Consider the following 27378-nt stretch of genomic DNA (forward strand, 5'->3'; position numbering starts at 1 on the left):
ATAGAGACAAAATTCATAATGTGAAGAGGCACTATCTTACTGTGTTTGTGTGGAGGCATGTTAATTGACTCCAACTTCTATTAATGTGTTGTAGCTTGGGCTGCATGGCAAATACAAAGCCTAACATCAAATACAAACCTGAAGAGTAAGGCACACTTTTTTACTCATTAATTTGGGCCTAAAATAACGGGGTGTTTGTTGGTAGCCTACATTTGAAAGACTCCAAAATGTAATGTTTCATTATTTAAATTCAACCTTAAAGGACGATATGACTAAAACACTTCTGAGTAAGCACAGCAGGGTCAACCTATTCAAGTTTTAAAAAAAATACATTGTTAACCAACTTTAATCGGTCGCATTGATACCATGAGTCTGTCTGCCTTTAAGCTGTTATGGCTGGCTGCAGAGTCATTATTCTGGCCTGTTCTTGTGAGCAGCAAAGTCTATTGTGGTAATGAGGGCTGGTGCGCTGCGCGTGTGGGGGAGGACTATGGGCATGATAAACAAGCACCACAGTCATCGCAGAGGAACATGGCGGCAGTGCTGTTACATTGCCTATTCACGAGTACGAAGGTCCTGACATAGCAGTTCAAATTTATGGGACTTCAAGTTACGGTAAGTTATGGAGAGTAACTTACAATATATGCATTTTGTAGTGAAGAAGTGTGTTTTTGTCCAGATATATATGCTATAATCCATAATGTCAGTTTAGGTTTACCATTGGGAAGCTGCGTTGTTGCTTGTTATCTGAAGCGATATATTTCTTTAGATGGTTCGAAGATTACTTCTACAATAGTTTTGTTTTGAAGCGTTGCTGAAGTTTAACTTTGTTTAGGCTACTAACCAATGTAAATCACATTTGTTTTGGCTTGTGAGTCTATAGGCTACTTAGTGTTTTGAGTTTCAGAGAGAAGTTGAAGGAGGTTCCTATTTGCAAATTCATTTGAACAACGACATCGATAGCGGATATAGTGGTAAACATTGCACGGAGTTCGAGGTTTTTGCATAATGCAAAATAGCTTATTGAAACCAAAAGAACAGACGTGGTTGAAGAAACCAAACGTCACTGGCGTATGAGTTCAAGTAGGAAATCCTCAGCAAGCAAAGCACCACATTTTCGATTGGTAATCCGTCCTATCAACTATTTAACACTTAGAAACGTTTGCGATCTGAGAAGTGCAACATTATATATCAGTCACATTGACATATTCAAAGGAATTATATAATTTTGACTTCAACTGTTCATCAACCTTTGCGTGACGTCATATGGCGAACGTGACGCAAGTCTTCCCACAGGAGTTATCTATAACTGTTTAAAAACTAGAAATTGTTCCAAAACACAAATATTTGGCAATTCGTTCCTATAACCTAAGTGTTGGTTTATCAGTGATGTTTGTTGACAGAGACGGGCAACTTTATATTTGTTTAGTAATGGTAACATATAGTATTTTCGATCTTATTTTGCTTATCGTTTTAGAGCCTTTTAGCCTGTTAATTTGCCACTATTTAGTAAACTGTACAGAAGACTTGGCATGTGCTTCAAACATACAGTACACAGCGAGGGATTTGGAAGGGATGCCATTTCATTGCATAGCTTGATGACTGTACTTTAACATTTAAAGTGGAACTGACAGTGTTTTAGCATTTTACATTTTAGGCTTTTAAAATACATTTATCCAGAGAAACATATGGTAGCAATTAGGGTTAAGTGCCTTGCTCAAGGGCACACTGGCAGATTTTTTTTCACCCAGTTGGCTCATGGATTCAAACTAGCAACCTTTCGGTTACTGGCCCAATGCTCTTGGCATGAAATCTTATTTAAATCTGTTCATATTCACCCCCAGGAAGAATATGATGCCTTTTTTAAGATGTATTTTTTACTTTACATTTTCTGAGTAGCGATCACTTAGCTATGGTCATTTTTCCCGTTTTCATACTTCCATAGAATGTTGGGGAATGATGTAGAGGAAGACTTGTGTGAAAAATTCTAAAGCAATATAGAGTGGGAAAGCGGCCATGCATTTGGACAATTAATAGATAATTCAGTAAATAACACCTAATAAACGTGTCAGTCTTGTCAAGGACCGGACTCTACACAGACCGGTTCGCCATAGCCAATCGGAGCTACAGTAGGTCTATATGCAAATAAGCAATTTTCCACATGGGCCTGCCATCATTCACTTTGAACTTTGACTGCGTTTACAGGCAGTAACAACAGTGAAATTTTAGATAATTAGAAAAGCATTCGACAAAATACCAGAATAAAATTAGCTAAAAATCTAATGAGGGAACAGTAGATAAACTTTCAGCTTGACGATGGGGAATAGTATCCTGCTCGCCTGCCAATGCATGCTTGTCCCAACCCACGTTTTGACAACTGAATGAGGACTTGCCTGCCTGCCCATTTTGATCGATGAGCAGTTTTTCTCAAGCAGGTTTCTGCAGGCTAAACGTGAATTTCGGGCTTGCAAAGTTATCGTGTAACCGACTACAATAAAATAAACCTCAACCGTGTTTTATTATATTTAGTTTATTTGTGGAATGAACAGCTGACTGATGACAGGCCAGGCATTCTTTGCAGTTTACTTTCTGTGGTAACATGAACTCTTTTCAGCTGCAATGAAACTGCGTTGCTCCTTGCTGAAACAAGCTAGGTGTTTTAGGAAAGGAGTCTGGTTGACTAGGCTCTGCCACCTTCACTTCAGCAGCAGAACATGCAGTCAGGAGAGGAGAAAATGTGTGCCTTTTCATATTTTTTAACATTTTTTTAAAAATGAAAACAAAATACTATTCAAGCGACTATAACAGTGACTGCGATCATTTGGCTGACCAATAACCATTATTGAAAATTCCTTGATGTCACAGCCCTGCCTGAACTTAAATCCCATCTTAGATGGGGTCTGCTGAAATCCCAGCAACATCCGTTATTCCTTTTGCATTGAGTTTATTTACTAATTTCAAAGTAATCAGAACTCTGATATTTGAAGCGCTGCATCAGTCAATTGAGTACTCTAACCTACATCTCACCTTGTGCTTTCCTCCACTGGCCATTGAAATTCTGCTTCTCTCAGTAATTGTGTTGTATATCCGTTCTGATGTGGCCTAGTTATGAGAGGCTGTGTACTACTACAGTATGATTATTAATTTATCCATTAGCGTGCCCAGTTCCTGTCACAGTTGTTCAATTGATCTATTCATATGGATTCATTTCATTGCCTTTTTTTATTTTTGTATACAATGCAGAACAGGTTATGATACAGCAGCATTGTTTGTTCATATGTTGTCCTCCATACTGTTTGACAGAATGGCTCTGTAGGGTGACTACAAATCTAAATGATTGGACCTAGCTCGGTACTGGAGAATTAGTCACATGACAGTTTTCTTCCAAGTGCATGCAGGCCAGTGCTGCTTACAAGGGCACTTCCCAGGAGAGAGTGTGTGTATATGGTGCTGCCACCCCCTGGCAGTCATCTCCTCAAATACCTCAATGGTGGTTCATGGGTGGACTGTCACCTTAAGAGTAAGCGGTCCATTCCTTTCTAGCATTCAACAATGCAGAAAAATAGCAATTACTGTCATGAAATGGTGGATGTAACATACTGGACTGAGGAGACTGGTTCAAATGGTGTATCTGTGAGTGTGAACCCCTCCGTGGACAGTCTGCACACACAGTCGAAAAAAAAGAGCTGATTTGATTGGTCAAAAGACACAATTAGTGAAAAAATATCAGAATTGGGCTGCCTGTGTAAACGCAGCGTTAGTGTCGACATAGTCACAACCCACCATGGTGAACTGTTTCTAGGCCACCCAGCAAACAAGAGGGAATGCAGCAGAATGAACCAGTGGCCAGGGAGCCAAGTCCAGGGTTGCATAACAAGTGCTAATTTGGTTTGCGCTGTGGCCATAATTCTGCAGCTATGTGACAGGGCCTTGGTGGTGAAGTCTCCCCTGTACTACACCCTGTGTGAAGCACTGTGGGCTAACATGACTAGCAGCCAAGCCTGCATGCTTGGATCCAACCTCTGTTTTGTTTAGAATGTTATTTTCTTCTTCGGGAGTCCCACATTGCTGTGAGAAATGTCAGCAGCATTTTCATGTAGGTGCTCGCATGTTAACTCCACCAGTGGTTAGGACATGTACTGTTCTGCAGTATTTGCCTGCATGTGTAGAGAAACCTGGAGGCAGTGGTTGCATGAATTATCCTGGAATAATATTAGGTAGTATGGGTGTGAAAAGCCGACCAATAAACTCTAAAGCCTTGTTCACACTGCAGGCCTTAATGCTCAAATCTGTTTTGGAATATTGACTGTCCAAACACCAAACTGGATTTGTGTGTGTGTGTGTGTTCACACAGCAATTATTTGCTGACATGGCTACAATAGTTATCATAGTAACGATGGGTGTGTGTGCAGTGGTGTAGGCTGATTTGGTAGTGGTTCTCGTGCTTCTGATCACTCAGAAGTTATGTAGCAAAGCTAAAGTGACAATGTCTGTCATGGCTGTTTCCCAGTTGCTTTGAATGTTCAAAATCATTGTGTAAGAACTTATTTTTATTTTATTTTTTAAAGCCTCAAAGAATAAGATGATCCAACTTTCAAAACAAGTCCTTTTTGGCCACAGCACTGAGCTAGCTAGCTGTTTAGCTTTCTAGCACGTTCACTCATTTGTTAGTAAACGATTAACAAGCTAGTTAGCTACCACATGTTCTTGTCAAACTGTCAACAGAATAGCTAGCAAGCAACAAGATATGCCAAATAGCAGTCTAAAAACCACTTGAGATCAAATCAAATTCGACTGTTCAGAGACAAGTCGCATGGCCAAGGTGGTTTGAAATGTGGCTTAAAATAACAGATTCTATATGCTTTCAGGCTGTTTAGACTGCAGGAAAAATAACAGATTCTAGTCGGACATGCAAAAAACAAAAAAGGATTTAAATTATTTCAAACTACCATTGTGAACAAGGCCTACGTGTGCCATGTGATGAAAATACGTTTGTGGTTATGGTGGTTTTAAGTTAGGATCCATGTAAAATCATCAGGTATTACAATGTGATCATGATATCGACCATTTTAACATCCTAACTGTCATCACTGCTGACATCGGCAGGCAAGAAGTATTTGTTGCAATACCATAATGACTAAAGGCTACTAAGGCTAGATGCTTACCATCTGGTTGCTTGGTAACACAAATTAATCATAGCCTGGAAGTGTGTGTGTGTGTGTGTAAAATGGTTTAAGGATGACTACCATCACTTGTGCTTCTGTGGTTTACTATGTTGGTGTACAGATGTGAAACTAGACACCTAGAAAACACTATGGAGAAAACAATATTTACTTTCTACAGATCTTAGATCAGCTGTACTTTGTACCGTGTGATGGCTAAGGCTTGGATTGGTTGAAAAAAATCTGATTTTAGATCTGTGCAGGCAGGGGGCAAAGTCTACCATGAGCCAGTTGGACAAATTAAAATTCATGACAGCATTCTGTGTCGATTGAGTAATGACTTGTAAGCACTCGGCCAAAGATCTCAGAGATCCGCTCGGGTATCTACTGTAGCTTCAAGCCATCAACCAGGAGAAAAATTCCATCTGAGTGAGGTGCCATTTTATCCTGATGTGTTGTGTTCAGATCACATGACTAGATCAAATGAATTGATCTGGGTGAACCAGCTTTGCTCTTCGAGATGCCCTGTCATTGGCTCATTCCGGGGGGAATGTGCCAATGCAAAGCTGTCATTGAAGAATCTCAAATATGTAAATATTTTGATTTGTTTAACAATTATTTTGGGTTTCTACATGATTCCATGTGTTATTTCATAGTTTTGATGCCTTCACTATTCTACCATGTAGGAAATTAGTAAAAAAGAAAGAAAAACCCCGGAATGAATCTGTGTCCAAACTTTTGACTGGTACTGTACATCCTAAGCATAGCTCATTGTTCTGAATTCTTCCTTTTAACTGATTGACTATCAACAGAAAGCTGATGTCTTCTGGCCATGCTCCCCCACCCATCCCCTCTCTCTCTCCTGGCCCTGTGGTTGGTGGAGATCATGTTACAGCAGGAGGAAAGCACTGCTGCTCTCAACACAGCATTACATGATAGTCCTGACTGACTTGGGGAGATTTAACCTGTCCCTGTTCAGTGCGGACTGTGTCTGCCACTGCTTTGTGTGCGCAACACAGCACCTGTTCTCATTTGAAGACTATTTGACTTTTGTCCTGCATATTTTTGAAATTCACTTAACAGGAGATGTAGGCCTACATCGCTATGCAATGAAAGAAAAAACCCTGAAATACAACCAGTGTGTCCTAGGTCCTGCTCCTCCCTCTGCATGGGATGGTGTGTTATGATCAGCTGTCGGCCCCACTCCCTACACCTCCCTTTGGTCTCTCTGTGACCAGGTGCAACTTTAAGTTCTCTGTGGTTTAAGGCTGCAGCCTGCTGAGCATCTGTCATACAGCGTCTGTCATACAGTACAAATCAGACAAACACCACTGGGGAAGCTCTAGCAGATGTTTACAGTTGACCAGTCACCAACAAATGTGCTTCCCCTTTCTACTCTTTCTGACTTGTTGCTCTCAATTTCATGTCATGCTGCTCACACATTGAAGTGAGGTAATCATGGTATAGCTACCGGTCCTCGCAGATTCAACTAATGCAAAATTAGCAATGTGTCTGTGGCACTTGGCTGATTGCATTGAAAAATGAACGATAGCTCTCAAGTCAATTGAATGTACAGTAACTGTGTCTTTAGGTTTGGATCAAACTGTAGTATGCCTCTTCTTGTTCAGGCCTTCAAAGAGAGGAGTGGGTGATGCCTGCAGAAGTTCATTAAGAAGGATGCATTTCATAAGCCAAGGTGAGTCAGCTGAATCAACAGTTCTCATTCCCTCCCTGATATTGTGCCATTTCTGCTTTGGAACTGTCCTGTTTACTATAAGAAGCGTAAGCCATAAGCCAGGAGCTTGTCTCGTGTTTCCGAGGGCGTGAGGCAGTTTGATGTACAAGTACAACCCCTGTACAGGACGCTAGCCAACGGTGTATAATATAGTGTATATTATATTTGTATCTAACAACAATCTACATTTACTGACATACACAACTCTATGACAACAACAACAAGCCGTTTTGTTGGTTCTATAGAACTGCTATAAACCAAATATTGATATTATGTAATGCTCTGCAAAGTGAAAGTAAAGAGAAGCGACAGGCCTCTGCAGGTTGACTGGCTAGTGAAACGAAAGCCAGCTGCCTGCTGTGTTTAAAACACACACACACACTTCTTTTGTCTTTTGCCAGCCCATTGTTGCCTCTGCTTTGTCTCATGTGACAAGAGCAGGCCATTATCTTGGTGAAAAGGGAAACCACTTTTCGGGGCCGGGCATCATCAAACTATTGGAATTTTCGAGTGCTCTCTGCTCTCTCTAGCTGCTGGATTTCCGGAGGCGGGGCCAGGGAAGAGTGGGGGAGGGGATTGGAGATCATCGGCTGTGGCTCTGAGGGGATTGTGCTGTAGTTTGTCAGCTGTCATTAGGAGCAGATGACACAGGAGGTAATCTGCTGTTTGTGCATGTCCTTGCTCCAGCATGTGCCTCTGTCTACATCGCTGCGTAGTGTGTACAGCGCTGTGACTGCGTGTCTGCCTGGGCTCAACGTTAACCAGCCTATGTGGGAGGGCTTCTCCTGTTTTTGCTGTGAAACTGAGTCGACAGTAGCCATGGGTCAGACACTGTTGATTTATGGACCCATGTTTGGTCAAAGGGGTAAGTAATCAAGGAATGGAATAAATAGCTATTGTTTCCCAATGGAGTAGATTACATTGTGTTTGTTTAGAATTGTTTGTTTCTTGGTATAGAATTGTTGCTGTTTTTAGGCGAGTGTTTTGTGTGTGGGAGATTTATCTATGCTGCGTCTTTGAAATACACAACGAACTTCCTACGGTATCCTGAGAGGAATTTAGATGTCCACAGAACATTCCATTAGCTCTTTGTTGTGTGCTGTCAGCAGTCCTACTGATGCCACCGGAGATGAACAGGACAAGCCCCATTGTAAACAACCCCATAAGGGCCACCAGTCTGGTGAGGAGGCTGGGATACTAAATTAACTTTGTATATAGAGCTGTGAATGTGTGGCCAAATAAATGTGTACAGTCAACTGACAGTAAGGAATTTAGGCTTCTGGATCCTGTCATCAGACACGAGGGCTCAGAAGTGCATTTCATTGGGCTTTGGTCAAAAGTAGTGTACTACATACTATTTTTCTTTTTTGACCAAGTTGTATAGTAGGCCCCTAGCTGTCGGTCATGGGGTATCTCTTCAGTAGAGGGCCGAGGAAGGTGAACCTGGCTCTTTAACACACCTCTCACCCTGCCCTCACCCTGCCTGCTTCTTGCCTGGCATAGCAAAGCATAGGTGTCAGCAACAGGTGGGCTGCAGGCCTAAACTAGTTCGCCACAGGGTGAGTTCAATGTTATTGATCTGGTTCCATGATCAATGCATTATAACATTTGGCTCCTTATGTAGTGCACTCCCTTTGACCAGAGCCTAATAGGCCTATATAAGGAATATGGTGCCATTTCTGACACAGACATTGTCAAGCCCACACAGGCTGTAATGTAAGGTCAGCCTGTTATTTCCATGTTGCCTTCCATCGGCCCATTGAGCATAATCTAAACCAATTTTGTGTGCTCAGTCAGTGTACAGAAATATTTCTTAGAGGATCATTTGGACTAAATCTAAGTAAATTACATTGACTGTTCGCTTCATTCAAATAGCAATTTGGGATGTATTAATGCGACAGAAGTGGGTCATTGACGATGAGCACACTTGGACTACACTTCACTTCACAGCGCGCACACACAGTCAGTCGTTTGGTGCACATTCCAGCACACAAGTGTCACAAGCCATCAGTAAATTAGGAAAACACAATAAAAGACTGTTAGAAATGCCTGTCCTGCTTTACCAATGGTAGCAGCCAGGGGTGAGCAGATAACATCTGGATGGTCCTATGCTTTCTGTCTATTAGGAGTGACTCATTTCTTCTAGATACATTCAGTCTTCTGGGTATTCTATGATATCACCATTAATTCACAAGAGAAGTGTTTGCTAATTCCGCTATGGGTTGTGAGTCATAGGATGTGTCCCAAATGGCACCCTATTCCCCCATTTAATTCCCTATATAGTGCGTATGATCCCTGGTCAAAAGTAGTACACTACAACAGGAATAGGGTACTGTTTGGGACGTACCATAGCTGTCCACTGAAGACTGAGCAGGGACGCCAGCCTCTTGGGCCAGGGTTGATAGCCATTAAAGTGCCTTTTTTTAGGTCTGACTTTTGTCTTGGCTGGCATTGCTAAGTGTGTACCCTTACTATAGGGGAGAGGGGCTAGGGGACATGGGCAGGGGAGTGTATCGCAAATGGCACCCTTTCACCTAAACATGTGCTCTACTTTTGACAAGGGACCATACAGCTCTGGTCAAAAGTAGTGCACCGAATAGGGTGCCATTTGGGATATACCCAGGTAGTGAGTGGACCAGGGGATGTCGGCAGGCCAGGGCTGAGCCCTGATTCAATTTGACCTGAGGGATCAGCCTGATAATGGCTGGCTCCAGCTCTCATCCGCCGTCTCGTTGAATTGATTATTTTAGTCTGCTACCTCCCTGGTTGCACCAGTATCAGATCAATGTGCAGGGGTACAAGGTATTTGTTTATTTATTTATATTTCACCTTTATTTAACCAGGTAGGCTAGTTGAGAACAAGTTCTCATTCACAACTGCGACCTAGCCAAGATAAAGCAAAGCAGTGCGACACCGACAACAACACAGAGTTACACATGGAATACACAAACGTATAGTCAATAACACAATAGAAAAAAATATGTACATAAAGGCAGGGTAAAGTGGCTAGGCATCAGGATGGATAATAAGAGTAAGAATAAAGAACCGAGCAGGGGCGAGTTGACTTTGTTGTTCCTTTTTGTAATTTACAGTTTAGGAATTGACTTGCGTGACAATGGAAAAACCACAGTATTTAATTTGGTTTTGTTTATTAGGATCTTTTAGCCCACCAAGGGCTAGTTTTCAAGAGTAATTGAAAAAGTAAGAACATTTCCATTGTTTTAGCCTACCCAATGTGGTGGTGTTGGGCTGTGTGTGTTAGTCTATTTTGGTCCATATGTCTTTTGTCTCCCTGACAGCGAAGAGGTTACAGGATAAACAACAGCTGCAAACATACGTAGCTACAGAAAAATGAAGGCTCGTAATCTACATGTACACTAAAGATGTAATACATAGTGTATATGTCTGATGGGAGGGCTTTGGCCCTGTTACCGTGAGGTTTTATACAGGCTTAGACCTCTGTCTCTGTACAGGCTTAGACATCCTCCAACAGTCGAACTGACTGATATATCTCACTAAGAGGGTCCATGTCATGTCAGTCTGCATGCATGGTATCTCAACATCCTCAATAAGGCTATTCTGAACTCTTACACAGGAAAGCAATCAGGCCTATGTGATCAGAAATATTTAGATTTTATATTATTCCTATATTTGGTAGTGCTGGCCAGCCTTGATACTCTTGTCAAAGCACTTGACTCTCCAGGGAGGATGATGGTGATGAAGAGAGCGGTTACATCTGTTTATGACATCATGGCGTTGATCTGATGTGGCCCCATTCTCAGCTCCCAGGAGGGTGGTGACCTCACAAAAAGCATGCTGGGACAGATTGTTCCATCACCGCTCGAGGCAGGCACACTCTTGATGAATTAACAGTGATGAAGCCTACCACAAAATGCTAACACCCCAGCATCTTCTCCTTCCAATCCAATGCTAATGAAATTAGAGCCAAGTGCCTCAAAGTAAAACCATTTAAAAACAATTTCAGCAGAGAGAAGAAAACAGTTCAGAGTTCAACTGAGCCATTTAAAGAATGAACCGTTGGATTGATCACTGCTTCCTAGCGGGATTATCCTCCTGATCAAAACACAAACCACTGTTCTGCTTTTGGGAGAATCAATTGTCATGTAGTGTGTTATTTTCAACCATAAAATAATTACAATTGTTTTAATCGTGTTGTGCACCTTTGTAGGCCATGCAGCATGCCTAAAACATTCATACTATTTAAAAATATATAATTAAGGACATTTTTATACTTAGGAGGAGCGAGAGTCTTACGCCTACTTTCCCTCACGTGTTATGGACCTGTGGAAATTGGAAGACTAATGAGCTGGCCACATCGGTTGCGTTACGCGCGTGAGCGTTGCAAAAGAAATGTACACGTGTTATTCAATCATTGCATCCAAACTGCTCGAGTGTGTCAACGAGCATCTGCATAGCTAGGCGCTTCTGTTTGACGCTTGATGCGCTGCAAGTCCCGCCTCTCCCTTCTCCTGATTTAGTTTTTTAGGAGCGTATACCCATGTGGGTTATTGAAAGATGAACTGAGGTCCAGTTGCACCTTAAAGATGGTTGCCAACTGCAATATAAATTCCAAAGAAGAAGCCTGAAGAAGAGATTACAAGACACAAACTCAGTTTACCCTTTTATCTGTGGATTAATTGTCGGAATAGAGAACATTGTGCATTTTAGGTAAAAATAACAACCCAATGTTTGTTTATATCCCTGGACAAATTAGCTAGCAACAGCAAGCTAGCTAGCTAAATTACCATACACGTTTTAATGCTTTTGACCTGTCCCAAATGAATACAGTTCAGAGTTTGTTTTGATATTTCAACCTGCGTGTCCTGATCGTGTCTGGTGTGAATGGATCGAATCCATATGCATGAGATCCGCTCGCCCGGTGTAGTCAGCATGTTAGGCATCATAAAGATCCATTTCCTCCATTGCATTTCGAGGAGGAGTAAGAAGATGTCACTAAATCTCTGCAAATGTGTCTACATTTGCCATTTTAAAAGCTGCATCGTCTACAACCCACAATCGGATTCTGGCCTATGGTTACTCCTACGTTATCAGACCATTTTTAAAGGGCTTTTGCCCTTTTTCTTATGTGAAAAGTATATAAGTTGGAAGACCTTGCTCCAAATCACTATAGTCAAAGGCCATAGTGTGCTATTTTACTCAATGGTGGAAATGGCTGAATGGCCAACATTCTGAAATGATTTGTAACTTCTGAATGCATTGAGCTGCTACCTTGTAATGGAATGAGGATGTAGGATCTGTCCATGCATTTAGAGCAAGCAGCCAGTCAAATAGCAGGCTGTTTTACAATGGGTTGCGTCCCAAACGGCACTCTATTCCCTGTGTGGAGCACTACTTTTGACCAGGACCTATAGGGCTCTGTTTACTGAGAGTCATGTGTGACCATGCCTCTGTTGTATTGTACTACCACTACCTTTAGGAGGGCATCTCTTGTTGTCTCTTCATCAGGATCAGAGGCTGTTTTACAGGGTAGGCTATATAGCGTTCTATTACATAATATTATATTCTCCCAAACACCTGCTCTGACTTTAAACTCAAAGCTACTTTTCTCAGCACCACGGAAAGTGCTACAGTCTAAATGGGACAGTGGCTGATGTCTTCAATATTCTCACTGTTATCTAATGCCTTCAGTACAGCTTTTCATTTATACCCAATCACTTTAAGCTTTACAGTGAGAATGTCTTGTAATTAATTACCCATCAATGTGAGCAAGGAAACATGTTTCCCTGCATGGTTTAACATGAACATGTTGATTGCCATAATCGCTGCGTCTCAAGATGATTGTATGATCTGTTTCGTTTCATGAGAGCTTTGATAAGCTCTCTCTCTCATATATTTAACTGATCAAGTGATTAGCCCTAATGATTCCTTCCTGTATAAATTTGGTAAGCATGCATACATGAAAGAAGTAGATTGAGACTCCTCCTGCTCCCACTCCTCCTCCTCTTTCCTTCATCCTCTCTCTGCTCCTCCTACTCCCCTCCTCCCTCTCATCCTTCTGATCGAATGGGGCCATTGTACTCTCAGTAAGGATCTGTGGGCTGATTATTCATTTAGATGAGCAGGGAGATTTGCTCCAGCCGGCCCTCTACTCCTCTCATCTGCTCATTGGCAGGTCCCGGCTGTGTGTTATGTAATGGTCAGGTGATGTGCTGTCCTGTTAGTAATTTAGTCTGCTGTTCCACCAGCAGATCAGCTCAACGCTAGGCTAGCTGACACCACCACTGCCCTAAAGACCAGCTAGGTGGCCACACTGTCGCATATGTTTCCTCACTGTACACAATATGCTTTTGCTGTTTTCATTTGGGATATATTTATTCAGGAATTGGGGTATTTATTATGATTAATTTATTTAAATTGTCCCCTGGGTAGATACAGATTTATTTATTTTACTAGGCAAGTCCGTTAAGAACAAATTCTTATTTTCAATGACGGCCTAGGAACAGTGGGTTAACTGCCTGTTAAGGGGCAGAACGACAGATTTGTACCTTGTCAGCTTGGGGATTCGAACTTGCAACCTTTCGGTTACTAGTCCAACGCTCTAACCACTAGGCTACCCTGCCGCCCCAGATCACCGTAGAAGTGTATTTTCACATTTAGTCAGAAATCTGATGCGTTTTGCTTATAACCATCATTCTGGCTAAAGCAGTTCCATTTTGAATGAGGCCACGGGAATCTGTCTATTCAGATCAGTTGTTGTGATTATCCTCTGTTTAAGAGTTATTTGCGTGACTGTTCTTGTCTCTGTGTACCACTGTTGTTTCATGTATTTGTGTGGACTCCAAGAAGAATAGCTACTGCTTCAGCAAAAGCAAATGGAGATCTGAACAAACCAATAGTTCACAGCCCCTTGTTGTTGACAGATCTCTTATTGTTACTTTTCAAGTATTAGCCAATGCAGGACCTGAATGTCAGCCTAGTTGCCATCCACACATACTGGGTACAAGGAAAGAGTACTGTTTGGACTACTAAGGTGCTTTGTCCCAAATTGCACCCTATTCCCTTTAAAGTGCACTGCTTTTGACCAGAGCCCTGGTCAAAGTACTCTACTATAAAGGGAATTGGGTGCAATGTGGGATGCAGGCAGGGTGAAGTCTCCAATATTGTTCGGTCTGGCCTGGTTATACACCCTTTAAGACAGGGGTGTCAAAGTCAAATGGACGGAGGGCCAAATAAAAAATTTAGCTACAAGCCGAGGGCCGGACTGTTCGAATGTTCATTGAAAATTTTTTAAATGACGCATATAGTCTAGTGAACCTAATTGAACCTACTGAAAACCTAACAAATATATTCCAATATGATCAGATAAATAAAGCAATATTTTCTTATGGCTCTGTCAGTAATCTTTAATTTTCAACAGACACAAAAGACAAATTTCCTTTATATAAAAATCCCCATAACATGAACATTAAATGAAAGAAACCGGTATTCAAGGCACCATCAGTAGCCTATATTTTCTATTTTAGCAAAAGTGGGCTAAATTTACTTCAAAGAAAAAAACAATAATAGCAATTTTCTATCATCCACTCAACTGAAATATTTTTAAAATATAATTGGATTGAAATACAATAAAATAAAGTGCAAAAATCTATTAATCAAAAACAACACTTTGTTTAAGGAGAAGTAACATGCAGTGAAAACAAATATTAAACTTTAACTTTTAAACTTGAACTGAGTAAAAACTCTAAATATGTGATTGCACAGTAATGTTCACTTGTTTGAGGTTGAGGGTGATACTTGGTGGTGTCCCATCTTTTCCACAAGTTCATCAATGTTCGGGGTAAGGCTCTGAGCTGAGGAAATCCTCAGAATTGAGTGGAGGTGTTCAGCAGTAAGTCGACTTCTGTGTGATGTTTTGTTCAGGTTCATCAAAGAAAAAAGTTGTTCACACAGGTATGTGCTGCCAAACATAGACAACGTTTGAGCAGCCTGGATGCGCAGCTGGGGCATTGTGTCGGGGAGGAAACGGGCGAACTCCGCAGCACCCACTGCCGCATATTTTGCCCTCAGTGCATCATTGCATTGGAGGTCAATCAACTCCATTTGGAGGTTTGGTGGTGAGCTTTCCACGTCAACAGCAAATGGGTTACCGAGCAGTTCCAACCTGCTTTTTTGTGCTTCAAAGTCAGCAAATCGGCGTCGAAAGTCAGCGGCAAGCATACCTATTTTATCAGCCAACTGTGCGCTCGGGAACGCACTGGTAGAGAGCTTCTCTTTCATGGTCTGGCAGCTGGGAAAGTGGCTCAAATTTTCTTTCCGCATCTGCGTCTCCCACAGAGTCAGTTTGGTTTTAAATGCCTTCACTGTACTGTACATATCAGAGATGACATGATCCCGACCCTGCAGCTGCAAGTTCATTGCATTCAGATGACTTGTAATGTCACACAGAAAAGCCATTTCACACAGAAACATTTCGTCTCGGAGTTGTGTTGTGTCTTTCCCTTTGCTGTCCAAGAACAGACAAATCTCCTCACGAAGCTCGAAACATCTTTGAAGCACCTTTCCCTGGCTTAGCCATCGCACCTCTGTGTGATAAGGCAAATCACCATGCTCCGTTTCTAACTCCGTCAGAAATGCCTTGAACTGGCGGTGATTCAAACCTTTGGCTCTGATAAAGTTAACTGTGCGCGTGATGATGCTCATTACATGCTCCATTTTCAAGGCTTTACCGCACAACGCTTCCTGGTGTATGATACAATGATAAGCTGTCAGCTCACCTGTCGCGTTTTCCTCTTGCATCTTTTCCCGTATCTTCGCCACCAGTCCGCTCCTGTGTCCACACATCGCAGGTGCTCCGTCGGTTGTCAAACCCACGAGTTTTTCCCAAGGCAGCTCCATCTCATTTACACATCTTGACACCTCTTCATACAAATCATGCCCCGTAGTTGTGCCATGCATAGGACGTAAAGCCAAAAACTCCTCTGTCACGCTTAGGCTGGAGTCCACTCCGCGGATGAAAATTGACAACTGGGCAATGTCAGAAATGTCGGTGCTCTCATCCACAGCCAAGGAATATGCAATGAAATCTTTTCCCTTTTTCACAAGCTGCTCTTTTAGATTGATGGACAACTGGTCTACTCTCTCGGCAATGGTGTTTCTGCTCAGACTCACATTTAAAAAGAGTTGCCTTTTTCTGGGCAAACTTCGTCACAAACTTTAATCATGCAGTTTTTGATGAAATCCCCCTCCGTAAATGGCCGGGCTGATTTAGCGATCTCTTCTGCCAAAATAAAACTGGCCTTGACAGCAGCCTGGCCTTGTGATTTGGCTTTTTGAACAGAGCCTGTCGAGATTTGAGGCCTCGTTTTAATTCCTCTGCCTTTTGTAGCCTTTGTTCCATGTCCATATTCTTGTTTTTGTCCGCGTGTTTCGTTTCATAATGTCGTCTCAGATTATACTCTTTCAGTACCGCCACACTTTCTCCACACAGAAGACACACAGGTTTTCCAGCTACCTCCGTGAACATATACTCCGACTCCCACCTTGTTTGAAACCCCGGTTCTCAGTGTCCACCTTCCGTTTTGCCATTTTTGATGGGTATCTGAAAGTTAATTTTACTGTGATGCTGACGACTGCTGTGCCAATAAATATTGAAATGAAGCAGCCTACTGCTCGGTGCGTCACCGTTGCATTGTGGGAAATGTAGTATTGGTGCGTGTAAAAGATCTGCGGGCTGCCGGCTTGCTGCGGTCTGCGGGCCGGTTCTAATAATAAATCAAGATCATCCCAGGGGCCGTAAAAAACCTTCTCGCGGGCCGGATGTGGCCCGCGGGCCTTGACTCTGACATATGTGCTTTAAGAGGTGCTCTTATGCTGCTTTTTGACTAACACCAGTGTTGCACCAGTGTATATACTATACTAGGGAAATTGTTTCCATAGCTGGAGCTGACAGTGAGGACTTGTGAAGAGCAGAATCAACAACCTCTGCATAATCAAAACAGTTGCTTTGTGAGGTGTTAAAATTCACAGTCAGCCATTAGTAATGTAAATGCAGGCTGAACAAGAACCAGTGGCCTGGCTTTGGCCTCAAGTGAAAGCAGATGCACCAGAGCGGGTGGCATACCGAAGTCTAAATATTCTTGTTCCATTGCACAACCTTCAATGTTATGTCATAATTACATAAAAGTCTGGCAAATTAGTTCGCAATGAGCCAGGTATCCCAAACTGTTGCATATACCCTGACTCTGCGTGCAATGAACGCAAGAGAAATGACACAATTTCACCTGGTTAATATTGCCTGCTAAACTGGATTAGTAGTTATAACTAGTGATTATGATTGATTGTTTTTTTATAAGGTAAGTTTAATGCTAGCTAGCAATTTACCTTGGCTTCTACTGCATTCGCGTAACAGGCAGGCTCCTTGTGGAGTGCAATGGTTGGACTAGTTAACTGTACGGTTGCAAGATTGTATCCACTGAGCTGACAAGGTGAAAATCTGTCCTTCTGCCCCTGAACAACGCCGTTAACCCACCGTTCCTAGGCCGTCATAGAAAATAAGAATGTGTTCTTAACTGACTTGCCTAGTTAAATAAAGGTATAAAAATCTGCACCCAAAAATACACATTTCCGATTTGCCCTAATTAATCGGCCATTCCGATTAATCGGTCAACCTCTAATTGGTAGATACCCGTATACTGATTAATGCTCCAGCGGTTTATTGCAACGTTTCAACCTGAAGGTCTTCGTCAGGCTTGAGCCTTAATGGTGTCTTCTGCTCTCTCTTTCTGTAGTTGGTGATAATTGCTGAAGATGAGTAGTGCGGGGGACAACACCCCCGACCCTGCTGCCAGGGGAGAGTCTCTGAAGCGGAAAGAATGTGGCCCGGATCTCCTGGGGCCCAGGTAAGATCAGCTGTCAAACACACACAACCATAGTATGCTTTGCAAATGGCATCCTATTCCCCCTATATAGTGCACTACTTTTAATTAGGGCTCTTACAGATCCCTCTCCAATATGTGCGCGCACACCTACGCCTCAACACAAACTTAGTTACGGATCCATTTCCGTGGTAAAGCTCTAGGTCATTCAGCAGTCAGGTTATACAAAGGTCATACGGAGAGCATGTCGCCATTCAAAATGGCACCCTATTCCCTATTTAGTGCACTAGTTTTGATCAGAACATGATCAAAATAATTGCACTTTGTAGAGAATAGGGTGCCATCGTGCAATGACAAAATACAGAATGACTTTTTCCTTCTTGCCGTCTATTAATCTTAAGTACATGTATAGGCTAATTTGCTTGCTTACGTTTTGATAAAAAGACACCACACATTGCTGTGAAAGTATTTTTCCTAATCAGTGTTCACTTGCCCTGGGTTGTCGGTTGTCTTACCTCGGTCTCTGTCTCCACAGCCCCAAGAGGAGCATGGAAAAACCAAACCGGGAGCATGAAAACAAATACATTGAAGAACTGGCGGAGTTGATCTTTGCAAACATCAATGACATTGACAACTTCAATGTCAAGCCGGACAAATGTGCAATCTTGAAAGAAACTGTGAAGCAGATTCGTCAAATAAAAGAGCAGGGTAAGGCTTTGACTTTATAGACCCTTTTCTAATATTGAGTTAATTCCCCTCCATTGTAAGCACACGCATTCCTCTGTCACAATCACTTGCTTTCTTCAAAATACCACACTTAATGTACATTTCATGTGTGTGTGAGCGAGCAGGACTGCGCGTATATTTCAGTCAGCTGCGTTTGTGTGTGTGTCTGCTTGAAGGGCAGACAACAGCTGAGCAGATGCGCACGCACACACAGTGGAAGATCAGATGAGACACTCTTCTTGATGATAATGAAAAGCAGGCTGTTATTCACTGACTGGATTATATAGTGATGAGTAATGTGATGTAAGACTCAGGAAACTAGGAGAGAGGGAGAGACGGCCTACTGTATTAATTATGCAGTTGAAGTGGGAAGTTTACATACACTTAGGTTGGAGTCAATAACTCGTTTTTCAACCACTCCATAAATTTCTTGTTAACAAACTATAGTTTTGGGAAGTCGGTTAAGACATCTACTTTGTGCATGACACAAGTATTTTTTCCAACAATTATTTACAGACAGATAATTGCACTTGTAATTTACAATTCCAGTGGGTCAGAAGTTCACATACACTAAGTTGACTGTGCCTTTAAACAGCTTGGAAAATTCCAGAAAATGATGTCATGGCTTTAGAAGCTTCTGTTAGGCTAATTGATATAATTTGAGTCAATTGGAGGTGTATATGTGGATTTATTTCAAGGCCTACCTTCAAACTCAGTGCCTCTTTGCTTGACACAAAATAAATCAGCCAAGACCAGAATATTTTTTTCCAAATGTCTGAAAGTACCACGTTCATCTGTACAAACAATAGTATGCAAGTATAAACACCATGGGACCACGCAACCGTCATACCACTCAGGAAGGAGACGCGTTCTGTCTCCTAGAGATGAACGTACTTTGGTGCAAAAAGTGCAAATCAATCCCAGAACAACAGCAAAGGAACTTGTGAAGATGCTGGAAGAAACGGGTACAAAAGTATCTATATCCACAGTAAAATGAGTCCTATATCGACATAACCTGAACGGCCGCTCAGCAAGGAAGAAGCAACTGCTCCAAAACTGGTGTTTTTCAGAGTCAGTAGAAAGGCCTTAGGTTTTCATAACTGTGACCTTAATTGCCTACCGTCTGTAAGCTGTTAGTGTCTTAACGAACGTTCCACAGGTGCATGTTCATTAATTGTTTATTGTTCATTGAACAAGCATGGGAACCAGTGTTTAAACCCTTTACAATGAAGATCTGAAGTTTTTTTTTTTTTACAAATTATCTTTGAAAGACAGGGTCCTGAAAAAGGGACTTTTTTTTTTTTGCTGAGGTTACTAGCTACCATAATGTCAATGCGGTAGTAGCCCGCTCTACAGCTTATAGTTCCTTCAGCTGTGTAAAGATGTTGGTCAGGTTTAGCTTTTAACTAGTTAGCAACAGGATGAGCTAGCTAACATTAGCATTATGCTACAGATTGAATGCAACTGGCTAGTAGCAACACTTTGTTAGCTACATAGTTTACATAACAAACGCCATCCATGGCGATAATATATATTTAGAACTTTACTTTTCGTACCATTACGTGTTTCCTCAAGTTTGACAGAGTTTTTGTAGGCAGCCACCTCCACCATCTTTGGTAAGCAGAGCTTAGATTCCATAAATACACCTTGTTCTCTGCTTGAAGCTGAAGTGTTCTTTGAGATTCGGCCAGGGATTTCCTTCCTCATGGTCTTCAGAAGACCCGGCCACTGGCTTGGTCTCTGTGTGTCGTCTCATGAACCTGCTCAATCTCATTAGGCTCCATTTATTTTTCAAGTTGATTAGGAAACCTTTTTTTTTCATGGCACATGGCTACTTTTTTACTGCTAGAAAATCCTGCTATCGATCTTCATTTGGTTTGCATACACAGCTGTGATTGGGCCGTTTTGGAGCGATGCGTGAAATGGAATTGTATTGGTCCATCTGGTCATGTTACTTGTCACTGACGAACAAGTGAACAGTTCTAGCTGCTACAAAAGGTGCAAACTTTATGCTTCCCATGATGTTTCCTTTTTTAAAAAGATTGTACTCTGTAATGGATGGTTTTGAAAGTACACAGAAAAGCTATTCAATTACAGGAACGTGAGTAGTTGTAATTTGTTACTTCCACCCCTGAGTTTAGAATACCAATTTGTAGTTCAAAAAGATCTTAGCTGAGAATTAATCAAGGATTCTAATATTTTTGCTACAGTTAATGTAGTGGTAGTTGGTGGACAGGAATGTCAGCTATGTACCCTATTGAGGCAGACAGGACGGACAGAGGACAGCTTGACTCTAGTGGCACCAACCAATGACACCACAGTACGAGGGAGAGAAAGGGAGAAATATGGGAGGGGGGAAGCGGAGCTCCGGAGGGGAGGATGAATGGATGGGACAGACGGGCCTATTGAGGCATTAATACAATATCCAAACACTCAATGATGCACACTGGTATTTAAGTCAACACACATTCCCAAGTACATCAACAGTACTGTGGTTTACTGTTTGCACTAGGCTAGGTATAGACTGTGGGAGACTTAATTTCCCATAAAAAGTTTTTTTTTTAATGTTGCTAATGATTATCAGTTGTCCCAGACTAAATAATATTAACACAACAACAACTTGTTGTAAGTCATTCTCAGGGTTGGTAAAATGAGTGCTTCCTAGAAATTAATCAGCACCCACACACACCACTTATTTAAAAAATAAAATAATAATAATGTTCTGTTGACAGGATTCTGTTAGTTTGAATGACAAATTATTCTCATTGTCTTTTTGATCCTCCCATCTCAGGATTTTTGTTTAGACTATGGTATATATAACTAGTCATGTTTTCTTTCAACACAACACTCCCTTTGCAATGGCTGTGCTGGGGCTGACGTGATTACATGTTAACTAGTGAAACATGTCTAACAACCTCCCTCTCCCCCCTCACTCTCTCCCTCCCCTCTCTCCAACCCTGCAGAGAAAACAACTACTACCAATGCAGAGGAGGTACAGAAAGCACACGTCTCGTCAACAGGCCAAAGTGTTATTGACAAAGACGCTCTTGGACCAATGATGCTCGAGGTGGGTGTGAGCAATGCACACTATTCACAACACTGACTCACTTTGAATCATGTGATCCTTTACCTTGAACACACACAAGTCACATGATTAGCAGGACTTGTGAAATCGACACGTTTAAAATATGTAGGGTTGTATAACTCCCCCTGCATAGGGTTGTAGCTAACGCCCCTGCAAGTTTGGTAATGCACGATAGAACAAAAAGTAAGTCCTCACACTGGTATAATGCTCCCAAAATGTGTAATAAGACAACATTTCGACTCAACTGGGTCTTCGTCAGGACAAGTTGTTCACCAATGCACTAGCCTGGTCCTCATTTGACGACAGCAGAGGGGTCCCTCTATCTATAAGCAGGGAAAGTGGTAATCAGCGAATGGCTGCCAGTGTTATTCTCCAGTTCTGTCTAATCTGTTGTTGTGTATTTATTCTCCCTCTGGCTCATACGTTTCTGCATTCAGACAGTGTCTGCGTCCCAAATGGCACCCTATTCCCCACATAGTGAATAGGGTGCCATTTGAAATGGCCTACGTCATGGCATTGACACAGTAGATCTAAATATAACTGCTGCGGCCGGTTGTCCGCGCTGTTTGAAGTGGTGCAGGTTGGGAGCAGGGACAATTCACAGCCGGGCTGCTGACGTGGTGGAGGAGAGGATTACTCATCAGTCCTGGCGGTAACCAACCATGGGCCATAAAGCAAACTCCGAGAAACCTCTCTGTAGCTGCCAAGAGGACAGGCGATTTACCCGAAATCATAGCTTTTAAAACCCGTTTCTGTCTATGTGGAGTTCCAACTGTGTTTTCTATTGCACACAGAATAGCTGCTGTAGCACCATGGCTAAAGCATGTTGATAGAGGAAGAGTATTCCTATTTTAATCATGTTAGTGTTTCAAGCATAGTTTTACCCTAGTTTGGCCCATTTGTCATTGCAGTTTAGTTACATTGTGTACAACCCAAACCCACTAATATGACAGTGAATTGTTGCCAGGCCAGAATAAGCGATTACAGGCTTAGGCTCAGGGAATGCATTTAATGGCCTAGCTGTCTTGTATACACTCTCCTGTCCTAAGAGAGACACACACACACACACACTGTCTCTGGCTGAGACTTATTTTTCTCTAAGCTATTTAGTTCACTGAGGATGATGAGCCTGTTGATACACAATGCTCTCAGTTGAGTCGGTTCGCTATGCAGTAATGCATGGTTATACTGTATGGTTATATTCCGACTTGACTGTCCGACTTGCGTGTCGTCATGTTTTAATGATGAAGCACACGATGCATCCCAAATGACATCCTATTCCATATATATCATGCACTACTTTGGACCAGAAGCCTATGGGCCCTGGTAAAAAGTAGTGCACTATATAAAGGAAATAAGGTGCCATTTGGAACTAAGACTCACTTTTCACATGCTGTTAGCTAGCCCATTTTACGTCCGATCATTACCTGCTAATGTTTTGATCTCAAAGCATGTCTTTAGTATGGTAGCTTTGTGCTGCTCAGCCGTAATTGACTATAATGTTGTGTGGAACTTAACTTCTTATGCCCTTTTCTCTTTGTAATGGATACATACGGGTGTTTAAAAAATAATAATTATTATAATATTCCGTAGATGATGGCTCTCTATTTTGTATCCTCACTGTAATGGCTCTAAGAACACTTTGGCTAATGGCTCAGTAATATCACATAAATCTCCTCTTAACCCATTGGAACCCAGACCCTGGATCAACACCATGCTTGCATCCCAAATGGTACCCTATTCCCTATGCACTACTGCCCAGGCCTCATAGGACTCTGGTCCATAGATGTGCACTATATAGGGAAGAGAACATCATTTGGGACACAATAGATAACAACCCTGAATATACCAAAGGTAGCTGATGTTTCTCCCATTTTTGATAATCTGTCTATAGTTTCTGTCAATTCACTAATAACCTTCTTCCTCTACTCCCTCGCCGACCTAATGGGTGTTTTTGTGTATATCAAAATACACATTTCTGTGTTGTATGTATCAGTTAAGTCTTTTTTCTTCTAAAAAACCTCATCTTCTCCCAATGCCTTCCTCCACAGGCGCTGGACGGGTTCTTCTTTGTGGTGAACATGGAGGGGAACATTGTGTTTGTGTCGGAGAACGTGACCCAGTACCTGCAGTATAACCAGGAGGAGCTGATGAACACCAGCGTCTACAGCGTCCTGCACGTAGGAGACCACGCAGAGTTCATCAAGAACCTTCTGCCCAAGTCCCTCGGTGAGTTATACTACACCTTTCTCTCACTCCTTTATCAATCCATCACTGCTGCCCAAGTCCCTGGGTGAGTTGAGATACCCACTCACACTCCCTGTGACCATCTATCAAATATATACACTTTTGCGATTAATGTCTAAATCATCTGTAAGTAATTTAATTGAGTTGAACATGAAGTGTGAAAATGCTAATATAGGTACCATTGCCTTGCATTGGATTTGTGTCACAAATGCTAAAAAGATAGCATTTGAAACAGTGGCCAGGTAAACAAATCCAAAGCATGGGTTGCTGTCATACCTTCTTTAAGAAGGTTTTAGATCGCCAGTGAATGAGTCAGTCATGAATGAGACAGGAAATTATGATTTGATATTCGGTGCCAATGGGGACAGTAAGTTGATCGTTTTGACCTTTTGCCCACTGTGTGTGCCCCCTAGTGAACTGCAGACCACCGCGATCCAGTGAGAATCCCAACAGGAATAGCCACACGTTTAACTGCCGCATGCTGGTCAACCCCCACGGGCCCTGGCAGGGAGGTGAGCAGGAGCCCCAGGACCAGGAGGTGCAGCAGAAGTATGAGACCATGCAGTGTTTCGCCGTGTCCGAGCCAAAGTCCATCAAAGAGGAGGGAGAAGGTACATAAATCTTTGTTTGCCATCAAATCAAACTTGAGTTGAAAATTCAATGATTGACATAAAAGAGGTGAATAAAAGAAAAAGGATGTTTACTGTCATCATGAAGTACCTTTATGATCAGTTATCCACTCCCCTGTCTTCCCATGAGGGGTTAATGCTGAACTCTTGGAATGATGTCTTCTATCTATCTGAGTAAATGTCACTAAATCTTCCAACATGGGACATTAATATGTTTGTCAGATGTTACATGTGCTCTTCAAGAGCACTACACTCTACATTCCTAAAATGATTCGTTTTAGAGTTTTTCCAATTTTTGATGCTATTATTAGTATGCTTATCACAAGAATGCACTTTGTGATGAGCCATATTGGAGTGTGGAATCTTTGGTTTGGACAGAAATCGTAGACTTGGGTCGCGTTCATTAGTGCAAAACATTTTACAATGGAAAAACCAGCTTTCCTTATTGGACATGTGCAGGTAGTCCCTCCTGTTTTCGGGCTGTTTGTTTCTGTTCGTTCCTAGTGAATACAGCTCTGTGGGGTTGGGTGTCTTTCCTCTCCGTTCATCTCCGTCTCTCCAGTGTCCTGTCCTCCTTTAGATTCCTGTCATCCGTCAGACACATCCTCAGAGAGGACCATGGGACGTCTAATTAGTGTCTGCCACTTCCTCCTTTCCTTGGAGCTCCCAGGGAAATATGTCTTGTCTAATTTGAGTACCGCCGTCCATCCGCCACTGCTTCCAAGATATTCTGCAAAAAAAAAAATGTATTTTGACATTGAAACCGCATCATAGCTTCAAATTCAATGGAGACGTGTTGATATTGAGTAAGGACAGTAGCCAGGAGAGTTGAGGCAGGGTGTGAACTGAACATCGCCAAGTTGTATCACCTACCGCCTCCAACCAAGAGGATAAGTTGGAGGTCATGTTCATGAACTTGGGCTACTTCTAGGTAAAGCTTTTAATATGTTTGTTTTTGGTTCTCTTTGTAAAGATTTCCAGTCTTGCCTGATCTGTGTAGCACGACGGGTTCCTGTCAAAGAGAGGCCCATGCTCCCAACATACGAGAGCTTTACCACCAGGCAGGATCTCCAAGGTAGGGGACAACTACCACTTTGCTACTGTATTCACCTGTTCTAAGTAAGTCTCATCACCTCTGTGGGTTGGGTCTCAGAGTTTCATCATTCGCATTCAATGTTTGCTTGAATTCTACATTAGGATCACAATTCTGACACCAGTTGAATAGCCTTTGCGCAATGAAGCCATTGTCTCATGTCAGAAGGCCGTTTGTCTGATAACTTGCAAGTACTGATGGGATAGCTAAAAAGAAGTCGGTCTACAATATGCTGTCCTAATTTTTGAAAATGTTACCAAGGTGATATCGTCCACTGAACCCCCTTTCATCCTCAAGAGTCAGAGTGAATCTTACCAAAAACTATAAACCTGTAACTAATATAAGTTTTTTTTTTTCATGAGCACTTCTTCACTATCTAAATCGAAGTCTAGTTGAGGTGTTTTGTGGTGGTAGCATCAGTATTTATGAAATTCAAAATATGCACAAATTGGCTTGCTCATGTGTCTGCTTGCTGGCTGAACCGGTTTCAAATCAATGGTAACGATGCCAATTCACATACTCAATGTTGAATACGCCCAATAAGCATAGTGAAATTCTAGCTAATGCACAGAGTCTTCATGATACCTGTTGTGATTAGTGCACCGAGTTCTACAGCAGAGCTGACTGCTCTCTGCTAAGTTATCGCATTGGCCAAATGATACAAAGTAGCGAGGCACAGTTCCAGCTATTAGATGCTGATTTTTGAGAACAGTCCCATGACTTTGGTGCCTTACAACTTAATCAACAAGCTGGCAAATTAGCTACTGTATGGCCATTCAAACAAGCTTGCACTAGGCTGCTAGTTGCAGCATGGTTTGTCGTAATCGCTAGTGCGTCATAGTTTCCGAGAGCGGAGTGATTTTCAGAATTAGGAACTAGTGTTAGGCAGATGAGCATAATCTTGATTTTTAGAGCTGAGTTCCACGTCCTACAAGAAAGATGGTTTGATGGACGAGCGTGATGCGATCTGACGTGTAAGACAATGCAATGAAGCATTGTGCTTTTTTGCTTGCTGTTCGGGTTTTTGGCAGGGTAATTGTAAAGCACTTTGTGACAACATGCTAATGTATTAATAAAATAAAGTTTAATTGATTGAAGCTGGGGAAACTAACTTAGCATTGCACTCTTAGGTAAGATCACGTCGCTGGACACCAGTCTGCTGAGAGCCTCCATGAAGCCAGGCTGGGAGGACCTGGTCAGGAGATGTATCCAAATGTTCCACCTGCAGAACGATGGGGAGATGTCATTTGCCAAAAAGCATCAGCAAGAAGGTACATCTCACGGGATCTCTAGGCCTTTGATCCTCAGTTGATGAATGCCCAAATTTGAAAGCATGTCATTAAATCTCTCTCCCCTATATCTCTCTCTCTCCATCCCTCTCTCTCCAGTCCTGAGACAGGGCCATGCGTTCAGCCCTCTGTATCGCTTCTCCCTGTCCGACGGTACCATTGTGTCGGCTCACACCAAGAGCAAGCTGGTGCGCTCCCCTGCCACCAACGAACCTCAGCTCTACATGTCCCTCCACATCCTCCAGAGGTACGTCTCCCCTGACCACCTCTCTCTAGTTCAGGGTTATTCAACCAGGGGTCACGGAGGTACTGCAGGGGGAGCTGCGAAAATATAAAAAATGTGAATTTATTTTTATTTCATTGTCTTTAGTTCTATTGCTTGCAACAACATAATAAACAATATTTTTGTTAGTTATCTACAGTAGAAAATAAGAATATATTATTTCTAATGATGTCAGCTTCCTTTCACAACTCCTAATATACAGTTGAAGTCGGAAGTTTACTTTCACTTAGGTTGGAGTCATTAACTCGTTTTTCAACCACTCCACAAATTTCT

At 42.1% G+C, this 27378-nt stretch overlaps 1 protein-coding gene across 8 annotated transcripts in view; it reads left to right on the forward strand.

The window, feature by feature from the left end:
- The first annotated feature begins 512 nt into the window (after positions 1–512).
- The window catches only part of LOC135558659 (nuclear receptor coactivator 2-like), a 50270-nt gene continuing 23404 nt past the window's right edge, over positions 513–27378 (forward strand). For 6 of the 8 annotated variants that reach the window (XM_064992664.1, XM_064992665.1, XM_064992660.1 and 3 more), the window contains exons 1-10: positions 513–615; positions 6791–6858; positions 17667–17777; positions 18289–18461; positions 21443–21546; positions 23616–23793; positions 24225–24422; positions 25414–25515; positions 26664–26804; positions 26922–27069. In XM_064992664.1, the coding sequence (XP_064848736.1) occupies positions 17686–17777; positions 18289–18461; positions 21443–21546; positions 23616–23793; positions 24225–24422; positions 25414–25515; positions 26664–26804; positions 26922–27069 (1136 nt within the window). In that variant the 5' untranslated portion in view covers positions 513–615; positions 6791–6858; positions 17667–17685. Of the gene's footprint in view, positions 616–6790; positions 6859–7529; positions 7763–17666; positions 17778–18288; positions 18462–21442; positions 21547–23615; positions 23794–24224; positions 24423–25413; positions 25516–26663; positions 26805–26921; positions 27070–27378 lie in introns of those variants that run through there. The other 2 variants (XM_064992661.1, XM_064992662.1) reach the window with 2 other exon arrangements.

The sequence above is a fragment of the Oncorhynchus masou genome, chromosome 17 (assembly GCF_036934945.1).
Source record: "Oncorhynchus masou masou isolate Uvic2021 chromosome 17, UVic_Omas_1.1, whole genome shotgun sequence".
Classification (NCBI taxonomy): Eukaryota; Metazoa; Chordata; class Actinopteri; order Salmoniformes; family Salmonidae; genus Oncorhynchus; species Oncorhynchus masou.